This window comes from Phytophthora cinnamomi (genome assembly GCF_018691715.1).
Source record: "Phytophthora cinnamomi strain GKB4 chromosome Unknown Contig0, whole genome shotgun sequence".
Classification (NCBI taxonomy): domain Eukaryota; phylum Oomycota; class Peronosporomycetes; order Peronosporales; family Peronosporaceae; genus Phytophthora; species Phytophthora cinnamomi.
The window spans coordinates 3006971-3023370 of record NW_027150933.1 but is presented as its reverse complement, the minus strand read 5'-3'; the positions used below and the strand labels follow the sequence as shown (position 1 = coordinate 3023370).

At 53.5% G+C, this 16400-nt stretch overlaps 4 protein-coding genes across 4 annotated transcripts; 1 reads left to right on the top strand and 3 right to left on the bottom strand.

Annotated features, from left to right (window-relative positions):
* IUM83_02095 (uncharacterized protein) lies at positions 1 to 843 on the bottom strand (the record flags this gene model as incomplete). Its single annotated transcript, XM_067925993.1, has 1 exon — positions 1 to 843. One exon carries the CDS (start codon positions 841 to 843, stop codon positions 1 to 3), a length of 843 nt encoding a protein of 280 aa, XP_067801077.1.
* A 6345-nt stretch (positions 844 to 7188) lies between these two features.
* On the bottom strand, positions 7189 to 8903 carry IUM83_02094 (Solute carrier family 2; the record flags this gene model as incomplete). The annotated part of the gene is made up of 2 exons (XM_067925992.1): positions 7189 to 7231; positions 7435 to 8903. 2 exons carry the CDS (start codon positions 8901 to 8903, stop codon positions 7189 to 7191), a joined length of 1512 nt encoding a protein of 503 aa, XP_067801083.1.
* A 1859-nt stretch (positions 8904 to 10762) lies between these two features.
* On the bottom strand, positions 10763 to 12262 carry IUM83_02093 (Solute carrier family 2; the record flags this gene model as incomplete). The annotated part of the gene is made up of 1 exon (XM_067925991.1): positions 10763 to 12262. One exon carries the CDS (start codon positions 12260 to 12262, stop codon positions 10763 to 10765), a length of 1500 nt encoding a protein of 499 aa, XP_067800682.1.
* Positions 12263 to 14366: 2104 nt separating this feature from the next.
* On the top strand, positions 14367 to 15956 carry IUM83_02092 (Solute carrier family 2; the record flags this gene model as incomplete). Its single annotated transcript, XM_067925990.1, has 2 exons — positions 14367 to 15844; positions 15953 to 15956. The coding sequence occupies 2 exons, from the start codon at positions 14367 to 14369 to the stop codon at positions 15954 to 15956; spliced, it is 1482 nt and encodes a 493-aa protein (XP_067801076.1).
* Positions 15957 to 16400: the final 444 nt, after the last annotated feature.

Sequence of the window (16400 nt, the reverse complement as noted above, 5' to 3'; positions counted from 1 at the left end):
TCAAGCCGCAGCTAGCTCGATACTGAGATCCGGGAAAACTTCCAGAGCGTCAGTGAGCAGTAAGCGGGCAAACTCGGCATCCTCGAGAGGGAAGCCACGCGTGACTAGATCCTCTTGCAGCTTCATTACGGCGTCGATGTAGGTGTCGACGCGCTCCCCGCGGGTCAGCTTGCGCCCAAACATCGCGCTCTTGATCAAAGTGTCGTTCTTAGCCGCACTACCAGCGTTATACTCCTTCTCAATTTCTTGAAATAGAAATACAGGGTTGCAATTGACAAGAAGACGGTAGCGCCCAGCAAGGCGCGGGCCTAGAGAACCTGCAATCGCTTCATGGGACTTCAACCGGCGCCCTTCCCAGCATCTCTTGCGGCGAGAGCTCCACGAGTCTTTCTTGGTCGTTTGCTCGGTCACTAACGACCAGAGCTTTTGCACCTTGAGCTTAAGCTCGATCATCGTCCTCCATAGCTCGTAGTCGTCAGCTCCTGCGAGTTTGGGAACTTCGAGATTAGAATTGCCACGAAGCGGCAGCCGGTCGTATTTGCGCTTACTGTTCTTTTTATTGCTGCTGGAGCGTTTGCGCTTCTTCTCGCGCCTGTTGTCTGAGCTAGCCGAATCGGACGAAGTGCTGGAACTCGTGCTGTCTGGGTCCCGCGAGCTCTCGCTCGGGCTGTCGTCACTTGACGACGAGTGTGATTGCTCCTTGTCTGGCAGCAAATCGTTGCTGCCATTGCGAGCAATGTCTGGGTTGACGTCCGACGACTCTGATTCGTGGCCAGAGTCGTTGCCACTACTTGAGCGTGCCAATGACCCACGAGTGCGAGGCGTGACCCTGTTTGGGCTCATAACATGTCGGTTTATGGTAATGCTGGTGTTGTAGATAGTAGAAGGACACGAGAGGGAGGGGCCAAAGTGCCTCCTGGGTTTTGGCTTGTGGTGCTTGAGAGAGGAGTGGCGGAACGGAAAGTGAGACCGCTTCCTCTCACAAGTACCAAAGCTGCACCGATCCAATATATATTTTAGATGCATCCTTAAGGTCTTATCCTAACATTTGCGAGCATAAGAATAGGAGGAAGGCTCCGACACCAAAACTGCTAAGTGGTGCGAGCACTGCGTTGACGTGTCTTCTGTGCGTGTTCACGACCTCTGCAAACTCGACTCAAGTGGCAACATAAAGCGATTAGGTTATGAACCCAAAGGGGACTCTTCCAGAGACTACGTGAACGTGAACAGTGTCGCGCTTTCTGTCAATGGCATATTTGTTCAGTGGTACGGATTCGACACCTGGAAGTCGGCGAATGATGGCAGTGTCAACTCCATCATCGACACCAATGCCTGGGCTAGCATTACCAATGACGAGTCTGGCTGGGGTATCTGTTCAGCAGCCGCCGTCGTCAGCAGTGCCCGTACACCAGTTTGGGAGCGGAGTCCCAGCTGCGAATGTGTCTGCGAGTGTTCAAGTTCCTGTCGTGAATGTTGTTTCACAAGTGGCACCGCCACGTTCATCGACCGACGTGAACAAGACACCTCCAAAGATGGAAGGCAGTTTAATATTTATCGGGCGCAAGTCAAGCTTATTTGCACCGGTTCAATGCGTGGGGTCTAGTGGATGGCACCATTGTGCACCTTACTGAATCCGGTCCTGCTCAACAACAGTATGACTAGTTGGATTTCTTTGTGAAGGACAGTTTGCTTCGTGGGTCAAAGGTGGATGATGCTGAGAGGATGTGTGATCTCCCTATGGGCAGAGAGATGTGGGGAGATTTAGAAGCTCACCATACTAAAAGAGAGTTTTTCATATTATGTCTGGGTGATGAAGAATTTTTTTCATGCTACATTTTCTCGTGAGCAGACGATGGACGCCTGGGTGTAGGAGATTCACGACACTCGTCGTGCGCTGGCGAATTTAGGTCGCGTGATAGATGATGATCTTACGGTAGATGTGATCCTCATGGGTGTGGTACACACGCATAGAGCAGTGGTGCGTCAGTTCTCGCGGATCATGGCTCCTGGTACACGGCCAACGCTCCAGCAAGTACTGAACACGCTGAAGTCTGAAACAGAAATGGATGAACTTGTTCGTGACGAGGACGAAGCCACCAGGAAGATCATGCACGTGGCCAAGAAGCAGAAGACGGACAACGATTCTGGACAGCAAAATAGTGGGGGCAAGCCCAATACCGGTAATACAGGAGGAAAATCTCACGATAAGGGCGTCGGATCCAAGCGAAAGAAGGGAGTGTGCTTCAATTGCGGCAAGGAGGGGCATTATCAGAATGTGTGTCGAAAGCGGCAATTTGATCTGAAACATGGTACCGCCGGTGGTCAAAACAAGGTGCTGGAGGCAAGTCCAATGGCGATGGTGGCAAGAAGCCAGGTCCGAAAGGCGGTCCACCTCAGCCATCACCATTAGGAATGATTGGACGTCTGGATATACGTGTGCTATAACAAGCTCTGGGTTAAGTATTGCTTCTCCACCGAACGTATCTAATTCTTTGAAGTGGATTTTTGATTCAGCTGCAATCACCCACACCTGTGCTGACCGATCGCTTATGCTTCGTTTTCCGCATTTTGAGGAGACGAACACACCACATGAGTCCTGGACGGGCGCATTTACAAGGGAGTATTTGGTATCAGAATTGGAAATATCATTTGTGTCCACAGAGGATCAGCGTGGAAAAAGCGGAGGTAAACTACGGTACACTTTGACTGGAGTTCGTAATGTTTCTAGTTGTCATGTGAATTTGCTGAGTGTGAATGCATTGGAGGAAGGTGGGTGGCGGTGCGAGCCCAGATACCCCGAGAATGGCCCTCCATAGCGTCTAATGTGGAAGGATGGAAGAGCAATTGTGTTTGAGAAGAGTAATGGATACTATCGTACTCGGATCCATCATGCACCTGCTCGTGTCGTCGCGTCTGCGTTTTCTACGGATAACTCTCTGTTTCAGTGGCATCTTCGGTTCGTACATGTAAATGTTGACACATTGCAGAAAGTCTATCGTAATCAACATGTGACTGGGATGCAGATTCCTCCTTGTGAGCAGACTGGAGAAGTGGTTGACTGCTTGAGTTGCACATTGGCTAAGTAGCGAAGAATGTCCTACAGGCGATTGAGCCCGCGGTGTTCAATTCGCTGTTGTGAAAAGCTGGTGTCTGATGTGTATAGCTATGGAGAAAGTCAGTTGGCGGAAAAATAAAATTCCAACTTGTCGAGGACGAATACTCTCGTTATTTATGGGGCTTCTTGTTACAGCAAAAATCTGAGAGTGGTGGTAACTTGAAGACGTCCATACTACAGCTACATCAAAGTGGACGGCGAGTCAAATTTATCGGTTCAGACCAAGGAACTAAGTTCAAGAATGAAGCCTTGAAGAAGTACATGTGGGAAACTGGAATTCGCCCTGTACGCACAAATACGTACTCGCCCGAAGAAAATAGTCTCGTTGAAAAGATGAACAGCGTGATGCTGCGGGCCGTTCGTACAATGTTAGTGACGACAGGATTGCCGACAAGTTTGTGGGGAGAAGGATTGAATTTGCAGTGACAGGTTACAACTTCTCGCCTACGAAAGCCAATCAGGGTCGTACGCCGGATGATCTCTATGAGGGTCGGAAGCCTGATGTGTCTGGCTTACGTGTATGGGGGGGTGTTGTCACGTATTTTGTTTCGAAGAAGAAACGGAAAGGCAAACACGCTCCAACAGCGCGGGATGCACTTTTCCTCGGTTATCCTGAAACGACGACTAGTTATCGCATGCTGGATCTAGTCTCGGGTAGAATTGTTGAATCACACGACGTAAAGTTTCGTGAATAGTGATGTAAGCCAACTATTGGAGAAAGTATACTCTGAATAGTCAGGTGTGATGCTACCCGATACAATTCCGTATGTAATGTTGTCTCTTCGTGATTACACGTGCTCCGATTCTGCCAACGAAGTTGCCGTAGCATCTCATGACTCCGGTGATGAGAGCATGGATGACCAGGAAGTTGGAGACGGAGTCGTTGGTAAGAAAAGAGCGAGAACTAGCGGTACGGGGAGATTGAGGCGACTGAAGCTGCCTTCAATCCTAAAAGGCACAAATGTACGGGGGGGCTGGCCCTGAGTGATGATGCGGAGAATTCTGATGGTAGTTTACCTAGCAGTGATGATTCGACCGAGTATGGTGATCAGCAGAAGACGTTGAAGGTGATCAGCATGGCAGTCGCAAGAAATGAAAGCCTGGCTTGGTAAAATACAAACGAAAACCCGGCTTGGACGAAGTGAAACAGCATCGTCGTTCGACAAAGACTCAGTCTGAGCCTCTCCGACGATCGATTCGCCTTCGCCGACCGAATACCCGACTCCGTGGGTATTCGTTGGCGAACTATTTTATTTCGACTATGGACAAACTTCCTAAGAATGTTCGTGCAGCAATCACTGGTCCTGATCGAGGTAAATGGTTAGAAGCACGCGAATTCCAAAAGAACGAAACATGGATACTGGTGGAACGTCCACCAAACAGCAAAGTCAGGACAAGTCGTTGGGTTTTCGTGATCAAACGAAATCAACACGAAGAGATTGAACGGTATAAGGCCAGGCTTACCCTTTGAGGGTTTGAGCAAGTATTTGGTTCGGACTATTGGGAAATTTATTCACCATAGCTAGCATGGAGGCAATTCGTGTGGTGATTGTTTTAGCCTTCTATTACGATCTGGGCCTTCATCAAATCAACTTCACTACATCTTTTCTTAATGGCTACATGGATGTCGATGTGTACATGGAGCAGCCGGAGTTATTCAACGATGGGAGCGGTCGTGTTTACTTGCTAAAGAAAGGTTTCTAGCAGGCTCCTCTCATCTGGAACGAAACTCTGAAGAAATACTCGGTGAAACTTAGTTTCAAGGCTAGTGTTATTGTAGATGGTGTCTACGTGAAGTGAATCGGCGACACCCCAATTTTTCTTACAGTCTACGTCGATGATGTGGTCATTGCTGCTAAGACCGAACACATCGAGTGGCTATCCGAAGAGCTCAAGAAAGAGTTTCAGCTGAAGGATTTGGGTGTGGTGAACCTGCTGCTAGCCGTACAAGGTCATTGACTACGTGAATGCTGGCTACATGCAGATCAAGCATTTGCCGTCAGCCGATATGCCAGCGGATAGTCTAACGAAGGTGCTGGGAAAGAACAAGTTCCGCAAACACCGAAAGCAATTAGGTGTTGAATGCTTGTGCGCTGAAGAATCTGAAGTGGGTCAACCGGATTGAAGATGCAGACTACAAGTTTCGGGGGAGTATGAGGCCTGTGCTGCTCACAGCCTTAGAAACTAGTAGTTTGTATGGTGTTTGTAGTCACCCGCCCGATCGATACTTAGCTTAGTTTAGAACAACGTGTTTTATCTTAAAGGAGTCCACTCTGGTGGAGCTCCCGCAATTCAAAAACTGCTAAGTGGGGCGAGCACTGCGTTGACGTGTATTCTGTGTGTGTTCACGACCTCTGCAAACTCGACTCAAGTGGCAGCACGAAGCTGTTAGGGACGTCGAATCCTCAAAGAAGCTATGAGCTCCCGGGACCACTCGCAGTACGCACACCCGAAGCATCGTTGATGAAACTGGGGTGCCTTCGTCGTGGTAGTCGTGTACTCATCTCATGGGGTCTTGCTCGGCGTATACGCTCAGCGATGTACCGATCCCGAGCTGCCAAAACCACACAGCTCGAATCTCCTACCACAATTTCACACACGGCGATGATCTTGTCCTTCTTGCTCTTGCGCTTGATGCCAAGGGCCGTCCCCTCTAGCCCCAGAAAAAACGAGTCGAGCGTGTCTTGCATACCGACGCTTTCGTAGGAGTTGATGACAGCGAGACGAAAATGGCATTGCTCCAAAAATATACTCCTTCGAGTTATAGGGGTACCCGATTGCTCCACAGGAGTTAAGTATTGGACTATCCGGCAGTATTTTATTCGTAATTTATTTCAGACTATCTGGGTGTTATGTAGCTCCAACTCCAGAAACTAAAGTTCTCTATTATCGGTCCGCTGGAAAACTGGATCCCGACAGGAATTGAATCGATGTCATAGAATCTTAACGTTGAAGTGTACACTGCCGTCTAGTATACGATAATCCTTTACAAAAAGTCGAGTCGCTTTGCGTTTTACACCAGCTTACAAGAATTTTTTTCTTTCTGTTTTTCTCGTTGTCTCAACACATCTGATTAGAAATACACAAGACGCATTAACACACGGGGCACTGCTATACCGTCACGGATCGATAGTCCTAGTATCGAATTCAGGCCTACAAGCAAATTTCACAAATTCTGCGATGGAAATGGAAATTCCTCGTTGATACAACCGACTGACAGTATCAGTGAGTAAAGTACCCAGTCTTTTCATACAATAAAGACGCTAGTGGCAGAGTGTCGCTGTTGCCGCGGTTCTTCCACTATTTTTGAAACGCTGGTTAACTTTACCGTTTTAAGGATTTCGTAACCAGCAGAGAAACTCAATTAATTATCTGAAACTCACTTAATTATCAGGAATATAATCAATGAAATGAAGCTAAATTAATTGTTTTGGATGGATTTAGGATAATATAAATAATAATTGATATTGTTAGCCCAAAAATCTTCTACAAACAACAAAAATGTTATATCTAATACTAAATAGTAGTGATTAAACCTATAAGAAACAGTAACTATGTGTTAAAACAGATTGTATCACTCCAATTTTCTTCCCTAACCGTATAACCTGTCGAGTATGATACGCTTTTAAGCGTTTTTAAGGAGCAGGGGCCTACAGAACACAAATACTCGTGCTCATATGTTCCATTTCAACCCAAGTCGGGATTTTAGCAATTAATTTAGGGCCTCTAATTATTCATTTAGATAAATCATTCATCATTTCTGAATAAGATGTCTGTTTTTTTTTATATTGAATCAAGTTGGCGCTGATCGGCCAGAACTGCAAGTTTGTCACCGATGCTCTGCACTATGTTCCCTCGACGCGCTTCCAGTTGCCCTTGAAACAAGTGCAATGCGGTGAGAAGCGCTTTTCCAGCTTCAAACACAGCTTGAGCCTGGCATCGTGGTGTCATACTTGTATCCAGAGCGCAACTGGCGTATTCGCCCAAGATCGTGTCAGCTACATACCATCCAGACATTGGAGTGCACTCACTTCCAATTTGGACGCACGTCTCTTCGGCCTGTAGACGAACATTCAACTGCTAGTGTTCTTCGCAGAGATCATACTACGGTAGTATCTCGGATCCGACCTTAAAGTTCAGGTATCCCAATACAGACCGGGGCGAAACGCCTGATAAATGTACTTGGAAAACGTCACTAAAATTCGCTTCATTAACTGATCCCTACTCGTTTCCTCTCGTTGCCACCAAGTAACTATATCAGTCGACAGTCGCAAACACCCAAACAAATCTACTGGCGGTTGCGGTAGCGCTCCTCGTACTCGCGCTGCACCTCCTCCGCAGACTTGTTCGACGTCTCCGGCACCAGCTTCAGCGACAGCAGGAAGAAGATGGCCAGCAGCACCACGAACGGCAGGTAGCTGTAGTCGTCTAGCGCGTCCGCAATGTACGGGTACGCCACGCCGACGATGAGGTTGCACAGCCAGTTGGCGCCGATGCCGATGGACGTGGCCGTGGCTCGCACCGAGTCCGGGAACAGGTCGGCCGTGATCACCCACACGAGCGGGCCCAGCGTCACGCCGAACGCGATCACGTACAGAGCGGTGAACACGATGGACAGCGCCGGCACGTCCACGAGGAACGCCACCGTCATGAGCACGGCCATGACGAACATGCCGGCGATGCCGCACAGGATCATGTTGCGGTTGCCGAAGCGCTGCGCCAGCACGCCCGTGAAGAAGGCCGGCCAGATGTTGATGAAGTTGATGATCAGCGTGCCGATGCGCGGGTCCGAGATGCCGGCGTCCTTGAAGATCGAGCTCGAGTAGTAGAAGACGGCGTTGATGCCCGAGAGCTGCTGCGAGCACGACAGCAGGATGGCGGCGGCCAGCTGAAGACGGTACTTGGGCGCGAACAGCGAGTCCTGCTTGGCCGACTCCTGCACGACGCCCTGCTCGGCGTCGGGCTTGCTCGACGACTCCATCCACGACAGAGCCGTGTACACGTTCTCCTCGCCGTACAGACGCGCGATGACCTGCTTGGCCTCCTCGCGACGGTTCTTCATGAGCAGCCACGCGGGACTCTCCACGCACAGCGACGGCGCCAGCACCAGGAACAGCAGCGCCAGGATGACCGGGAAGGCCGCCAGGTAGCGCCAGCCCGAGCTCGTGTTGGCGAAGAAGAAGGTGATGGCCGGGAACAGGATGCCGATGGTCACCGAGATCTGCAGACCCAGACCCAGGATGTTACGCATGTGCGGCGGTGTCAGCTCGTTCGTGTAGGCTCCGAGTGTGCCCGTGGCAGTGCCCGACGCGATGCCGGCGATGAGACGGCCGGCCGAGAAGGCCCAGACGTTCGACACGGACGCCTCGACGACGGCGCCCACGATCATGAAGATGCAGTTGACGAACAGCAGCTTCTTGCGGCCCCACTGGTCGCTGAAGTGGCCGCAGCACAGCGAGCCGATCATGCCGCCGAAGATCCATGCGTTGACGGCGAACGTCCACTCGAGCTTCGAGTGGCCCGGGAACATGAGGCACGTGTCCTCGGCCACGGGACGCGCGTTGCACTCGTCCGTGTCGTTGTACTGCGACAGGTTGGTCTGCGAGGACGACCAGCCGCTCTGGAAGGGCTGTAGCAGCGCCACCAGGATGCTCGTGTACATGATCATGTTGGGCTTGATCTGGCGGGAGGCGGCCTTCTGCGCCTCGTCGAAGTACGGCACGTTGTCGGCTCCCCTGGGCGTCGTGGCCTCGGAGTACACCGGGTCCGTTTGCGCTTCGGACGGCATGGTTGCTTGGGTTGGCTTGAGTTGCGTTGAGTTGACTCGACTAGTGTTGGGTTGGATGGAGTCGCGTTGAAGCTCTTGCTTGTGGCGTTGAGCTCGACTTGTCCAAATGGAAACTGAGCTCTTGGTCGCCTGGCGAGGTTGAGGTGGACGGCGGTTTGTGAGGCGCGGTGCTGCAGGGAATGATGCAGTCGCCGTTCTTTAGTGTGCAGTGCCGCACACACAACAGCGGCGACGGAGTTGGTGAACTTGATTCCTAGTTGCATCTATGCATCTTCTCGAGGTCTTGGCGGTTGGGACAGTTTGTATCTCCTGCCACTTCAATCACGTCAATTGAGCGAGGACGGTGTCGTTTGGAGGTTTGCATCTGGTCACGAGACTGGTGGGAGGCCTTCGCCGCCCGCGGAAGCGATGAAGGATCTTCCTGCAGCTTCAACGCTCGCATAAACCATCAGCCGGAGCCTTTGTGCACCCGGAAAGAGACGTTCAACATGAGTCTACATGTATATAATATACTCGGTGTAGTGATCGATTTGCAGCGGATATGAACACCAACTCCTTGTGATTCATGAAGGTGTCGTGGCCCGAGCGACTTGTGCTGGCCGCAATATTGCGCTATTTTGATGAGGTTCCCATGCAGTCCACCCCATGAGGCCATGACTCCTGGCCCATGAGGCGAGCGTTTACAGATGAAGGATGGGCAGGCCACGCGTTTTGAGTTTATGGTGTTATGCTGTTTATTGTGTTGATCTTCAGAATGCTGCAGCTCATCATTACTTGTACAGTAGATGGTCGTAATTAGCTGAGTGCGGGCCATGATGGCCAGTCTAAACAGGGTGAACTGTGGAGCTCGGGCTCACACAACGCGGGGCCAGGTGCGTCGGAAACGGAGTTCTGCTACACATGTATGTGCTACAGGATTCATCGTGTGCAAGCTGCTTGGCAGTTTTTAGGAGCGTAAATGTCGCCGCCGACTTATTCGCCTGCGCTTAACGCGAACTGATCCACTGTACCAGTCGACAGCTTCAACCACGATGCGATGTCTGCGATCGCATAAATCCCGTGTATCCTGGTGCTGGTGACAGATCGGCGAAGGACTCACATGCAGCGTTCACCTAGCTCTGTAGTTAGCAGGCCGCGGGAGCCCTGCCGAGACTATGTGGGAACACCAACTATCGTCGACAGGCCAGAGGAAGTACTGTGTGCAGTGCACTTAAACCACAGCTAATTGAGTCGGTCAGTCGGGGACTGTAGAGCGATTGTCGTCCGGCCTGCTGCACACGGCGACCGATGCAACAGGGTGGCGGAGTCTTGCGTTCCACTCGAACGTTCCGTGTCGTCCAGCGAAAAGCAGTGGTATCGGAGACCCACGCACCATGCGCGCGCGTCCATGTGAAGTTGAAGTGGCCACACCTGTCACGTTTGAAACGGCGATTATGCTTTTTCGGGCCGACTTGGTTCGGCGACACCGCACTGGAATCATAGCAGGCATAAATCTAGTGGGGCCGCCGGCCAGCCAGAGCAGGCCCTTGCGGCTGGCGGCTGGCCCAGGCTGAGTGGCCGCTCGTATCGCCCGCACCAAAGAAGAGATTGGGCAGCAATGGCCGGCTAGACTCGAGCATACGGGCCCTGCCTCGATTCCGCACACCTTCCGGTCACGACTACGCCCACCAACGACAACATAAGCGACGTGCTAGCATTACTTGTAGGACTGCAACCGTCCCAGTAACCCCAGAAACAAACATAGTAATCTCAATACGAATCGTTTTATAGCAGCTTACATATCAACAACACCGACGCGAGCGCTATCAACACACGCACAACATTCGCACTGGATGGCACAACCTACTTCCTTAGTAACTTTACTGGCGGTTGCGGTAGCGTTCCTCGTACTCGCGCTGCACCTCCTCCGCAGACTTGTTCGACGTCTCCGGCACCAGCTTCAGCGACAGCAGGAAGAAGATGGCCAGCAGCACCACGAACGGCAGGTAGCTGTAGTCGTCTAGCGCGTCCGCAATGTACGGGTACGCCACGCCGACGATGAGGTTGCACAGCCAGTTGGCGCCGATGCCGATGGACGTGGCCGTGGCTCGCACCGAGTCCGGGAACAGGTCGGCCGTGATCACCCACACGAGCGGGCCCAGCGTCACGCCGAACGCGATCACGTACAGAGCGGTGAACACGATGGACAGCGCCGGCACGTCCACGAGGAACGCCACCGTCATGAGCACGGCCATGACGAACATGCCGGCGATGCCGCACAGGATCATGTTGCGGTTGCCGAAGCGCTGCGCCAGCACGCCCGTGAAGAAGGCCGGCCAGATGTTGATGAAGTTGATGATCAGCGTGCCGATGCGCGGGTCCGAGATGCCGGCGTCCTTGAAGATCGAGCTCGAGTAGTAGAAGACGGCGTTGATGCCCGAGAGCTGCTGCGAGCACGACAGCAGGATGGCGGCGGCCAGCTGAAGACGGTACTTGGGCGCGAACAGCGAGTCCTGCTTGGCCGACTCCTGCACGACGCCCTGCTCGGTGTCGGGCTTGCTCGACGACTCCATCCACGACAGAGCCGTGTACACGTTCTCCTCGCCGTACAGACGCGCGATGACCTGCTTGGCCTCCTCGCGACGGTTCTTCATGAGCAGCCACGCGGGACTCTCCACGCACAGCGACGGCGCCAGCACCAGGAACAGCAGCGCCAGGATGACCGGGAAGGCCGCCAGGTAGCGCCAGCCCGAGCTCGTGTTGGCGAAGAAGAAGGTGATGGCCGGGAACAGGATGCCGATGGTCACCGAGATCTGCAGACCCAGACCCAGGATGTTACGCATGTGCGGCGGTGTCAGCTCGTTCGTGTAGGCTCCGAGTGTGCCCGTGGCAGTGCCCGACGCGATGCCGGCGATGAGACGGCCGGCCGAGAAGGCCCAGACGTTCGACACGGACGCCTCGACGACGGCGCCCACGATCATGAAGATGCAGTTGACGAACAGCAGCTTCTTGCGGCCCCACTGGTCGCTGAAGTGGCCGCAGCACAGCGAGCCGATCATACCGCCGAAGATCCATGCGTTGACGGCGAACGTCCACTCGAGCTTCGAGTGGCCCGGGAACATGAGGCACGTGTCCTCGGCCACGGGACGCGCGTTGCACTCGTCCGTGTCGTTGTACTGCGACAGGTTGGTCTGCGAGGACGACCAGCCGCTCTGGAAGGGCTGTAGCAGCGCCACCAGGATGCTCGTGTACATGATCATGTTGGGCTTGATCTGGCGGGAGGCGGCCTTCTGCGCCTCGTCGAAGTACGGCACGTTGTCGGCTCCCCTGGGCGTCGTGGCCTCGGAGTACACCGGGTCCGTTTGCGCTTCGGACGGCATGGTTGCTTGGGCTGGCTTGAGTTGCGTTGAGTTGACTCGACTAGTGTTGGGTTGGATGGAGTCGCGTTGAAGCTCTTGCTTGTGGCGTTGAGCTCGACTTGTCCGAATGGATTCTGAGAGCTGCCGATCAGTCTTGTCTATCGTTACGCGAGCGGGTGTTCAAGCAACACCATTTACATTATCTCTACCGAATGCACCTTTGATAAAGCTCTCAGCATTCATCAGGGTGTACATGTACGTGTACCGCCGGGGCTGGATTTATATCGCGTGGATCTATGCGGCCACGTGCAAATAGCACTGGCACTGATCAGTCAGATTAGTACTAGCGTGTCGCTGCGATCTCCAGCATAATCAGCTGAAGTGTAGGTCACCCTATTCTTCAACTGGGCTACCAAATACGTGGGGATGGCGCCGGGGAACATGCAGTACAAACCAACATCAAACATTCAAAGACGTATAACCTATCGATTGGATACTTTAGGAAACCTTGTTGGTCGGAGCATTTTATGTGTGTTGGTACCGGTGTTGCCGTACGAATTCGGCCACCTTCGGTGAAGGGTGCTCGCCTCTATTTACTAAAGGTTGCGGCGGCTGGCCGGCGGCCCCACTAGATTTATGCCTGCTATGATTCCAGTGCGGTGTCGCCGAACCAAGTCGGCCCGAAAAAGCATAATCGCCGTTTCAAACGTGACAGGTGTGGCCACTTCAACTTCACATGGACGCGCGCGCATGGTGCGTGGGTCTCCGATACCACTGCTTTTCGCTGGACGACACGGAACGTTCGAGTGGAACGCAAGACTCCGCCACCCTGTTGCATCGGTCGCCGTGTGCAGCAGGCCGGACGACAATCGCTCTACAGTCCCCGACTGACCGACTCAATTAGCTGTGGTTTAAGTGCACTGCACACAGTACTTCCTCTGGCCTGTCGACGATAGTTGGTGTTCCCACATAGTCTCGGCAGGGCTCCCGCGGCCTGCTAACTACAGAGCTAGGTGAACGCTGCATGTGAGTCCTTCGCCGATCTGTCACCAGCACCAGGATACACGGGATTTATGCGATCGCAGACATCGCATCGTGGTTGAAGCTGTCGACTGGTACAGTGGATCAGTTCGCGTTAAGCGCAGGCGAATAAGTCGGCGGCGACATTCACGCTCCTAAAAACTGCCAAGCAGCTTGCACGCGATGAATCCTGTAGCACATACATGTGTAGCAGAACTTCGTTTCCGACGCACCTGGCCCCGCGTTGTGTGAGCCCGAGCTCCACAGTTCACCCTGTTTAGACTGGCCATCATGGCCCGCACTCAGCTAATTACGACCATCTACTGTACAAGTAATGATGAGCTGCAGCATTCTGAAGATCAACACAATAAACAGCATAACACCATAAACTCAAAACGCGTGGCCTGCCCATCCTTCATCTGTAAACGCTCGCCTCATGGGCCAGGAGTCATGGCCTCATGGGGTGGACTGCATGGGAACCTCATCAAAATAGCGCAATATTGCGGCCAGCACAAGTCGCTCGGGCCACGACACCTTCATGAATCACAAGGAGTTGGTGTTCATATCCGCTGCAAATCGATCACTACACCGAGTATATTATATACATGTAGACTCATGTTGAACGTCTCTTTCCGGGTGCACAAAGGCTCCGGCTGATGGTTTATGCGAGCGTTGAAGCTGCAGGAAGATCCTTCATCGCTTCCGCGGGCGGCGAAGGCCTCCCACCAGTCTCGTGACCAGATGCAAACCTCCAAACGACACCGTCCTCGCTCAATTGACGTGATTGAAGTGGCAGGAGATACAAACTGTCCCAACCGCCAAGACCTCGAGAAGATGCATAGATGCAACTAGGAATCAAGTTCACCAACTCCGTCGCCGCTGTTGTGTGTGCGGCACTGCACACTAAAGAACGGCGACTGCATCATTCCCTGCTGCACCGCGCCTCACAAACCGCCGTCCACCTCAACCTCGCCAGGCGACCAAGAGCTCAGTTTCCATTTGGACAAGTCGAGCTCAACGCCACAAGCAAGAGCTTCAACGCGACTCCATCCAACCCAACACTAGTCGAGTCAACTCAACGCAACTCAAGCCAGCCCAAGCAACCATGCCGTCCGAAGCGCAAACGGACTCGGTGTACTCCGAGGCCACGACGCCCAGGGGAGCCGACAACGTGCCGTACTTCGACGAGGCGCAGAAGGCCGCCTCCCGCCAGATCAAGCCCAACATGATCATGTACACGAGCATCCTGGTGGCGCTGCTACAGCCCTTCCAGAGCGGCTGGTCGTCCTCGCAGACCAACCTGTCGCAGTACAACGACACGGACGAGTGCAACGCGCGTCCCGTGGCCGAGGACACGTGCCTCATGTTCCCGGGCCACTCGAAGCTCGAGTGGACGTTCGCCGTCAACGCATGGATCTTCGGCGGTATGATCGGCTCGCTGTGCTGCGGCCACTTCAGCGACCAGTGGGGCCGCAAGAAGCTGCTGTTCGTCAACTGCATCTTCATGATCGTGGGCGCCGTCGTCGAGGCGTCCGTGTCGAACGTCTGGGCCTTCTCGGCCGGCCGTCTCATCGCCGGCATCGCGTCGGGCACTGCCACGGGCACACTCGGAGCCTACACGAACGAGCTGACACCGCCGCACATGCGTAACATCCTGGGTCTGGGTCTGCAGATCTCGGTGACCATCGGCATCCTGTTCCCGGCCATCACCTTCTTCTTCGCCAACACGAGCTCGGGCTGGCGCTACCTGGCGGCCTTCCCGGTCATCCTGGCGCTGCTGTTCCTGGTGCTGGCGCCGTCGCTGTGCGTGGAGAGTCCCGCGTGGCTGCTCATGAAGAACCGTCGCGAGGAGGCCAAGCAGGTCATCGCGCGTCTGTACGGCGAGGAGAACGTGTACACGGCTCTGTCGTGGATGGAGTCGTCGAGCAAGCCCGACACCGAGCAGGGCGCCGTGCAGGAGTCGGCCAAGCAGGACTCGCTGTTCGCGCCCAAGTACCGTCTTCAGCTGGCCGCCGCCATCCTGCTGTCGTGCTCGCAGCAGCTCTCGGGCATCAACGCCGTCTTCTACTACTCGAGCTCGATCTTCAAGGACGCCGGCATCTCGGACCCGCGCATCGGCACGCTGATCATCAACTTCATCAACATCTGGCCGGCCTTCTTCACGGGCGTGCTGGCGCAGCGCTTCGGCAACCGCAACATGATCCTGTGCGGCATCGCCGGCATGTTCGTCATGGCCGTGCTCATGACGGTGGCGTTCCTCGTGGACGTGCCGGCGCTGTCCATCGTGTTCACCTCTCTGTACGTGATCGCGTTCGGCGTGACGCTGGGCCCGCTCGTGTGGGTGATCACGGCCGACCTGTTCCCGGACTCGGTGCGAGCCACGGCCACGTCCATCGGCATCGGCGCCAACTGGCTGTGCAACCTCATCGTCGGCGTGGCGTACCCGTACATTGCGGACGCGCTAGACGACTACAGCTACCTGCCGTTCGTGGTGCTGCTGGCCATCTTCTTCCTGCTGTCGCTGAAGCTGGTGCCGGAGACGTCGAACAAGTCTGCGGAGGAGGTGCAGCGCGAGTACGAGGAGCGCTACCGCAACCGCCAGTAAAGTTACTAAGGAAGTAGGTTGTGCCATCCAGTGCGAATGTTGTGCGTGTGTTGGCATCGGTCTCCTTGATATATCTCCGAGACAAGTTGAAACAATGATGTATTGTCCTTCATAAGAGGAAGAAGAAGAAGTGAAGTTGATATAGAGTCGTAGTGCCAACCTAAATCGAACATAATATGTTCGATAACATAATATGTTCGATTTAGGTTGGCACTACCACTCTATCTCCCAGCTAATGATACTTATGATTCGTAAGGTTATGAAAGACAATATTATTGTCTTTCATAACCTTACGAATCATAAGTATCATTCATAAGTGCATGGTACTTGTATCGAGAATGTTGGTAAGGTTGGTATCTTTGTATAGATCGGAGCCCTTCAGCGACCCCATCACTGGCCATTCTCCTCTTCACCTGGCCCTGAATCAGGGCCCCTGATCGCAGCTCGGTCCAGCTCGGTCCATTGGTCATGGTCTCATTGCTGGGTAAATCAAAGCGGGATGGACCAACTTACGCCACGTTCGACAAGTCTGAA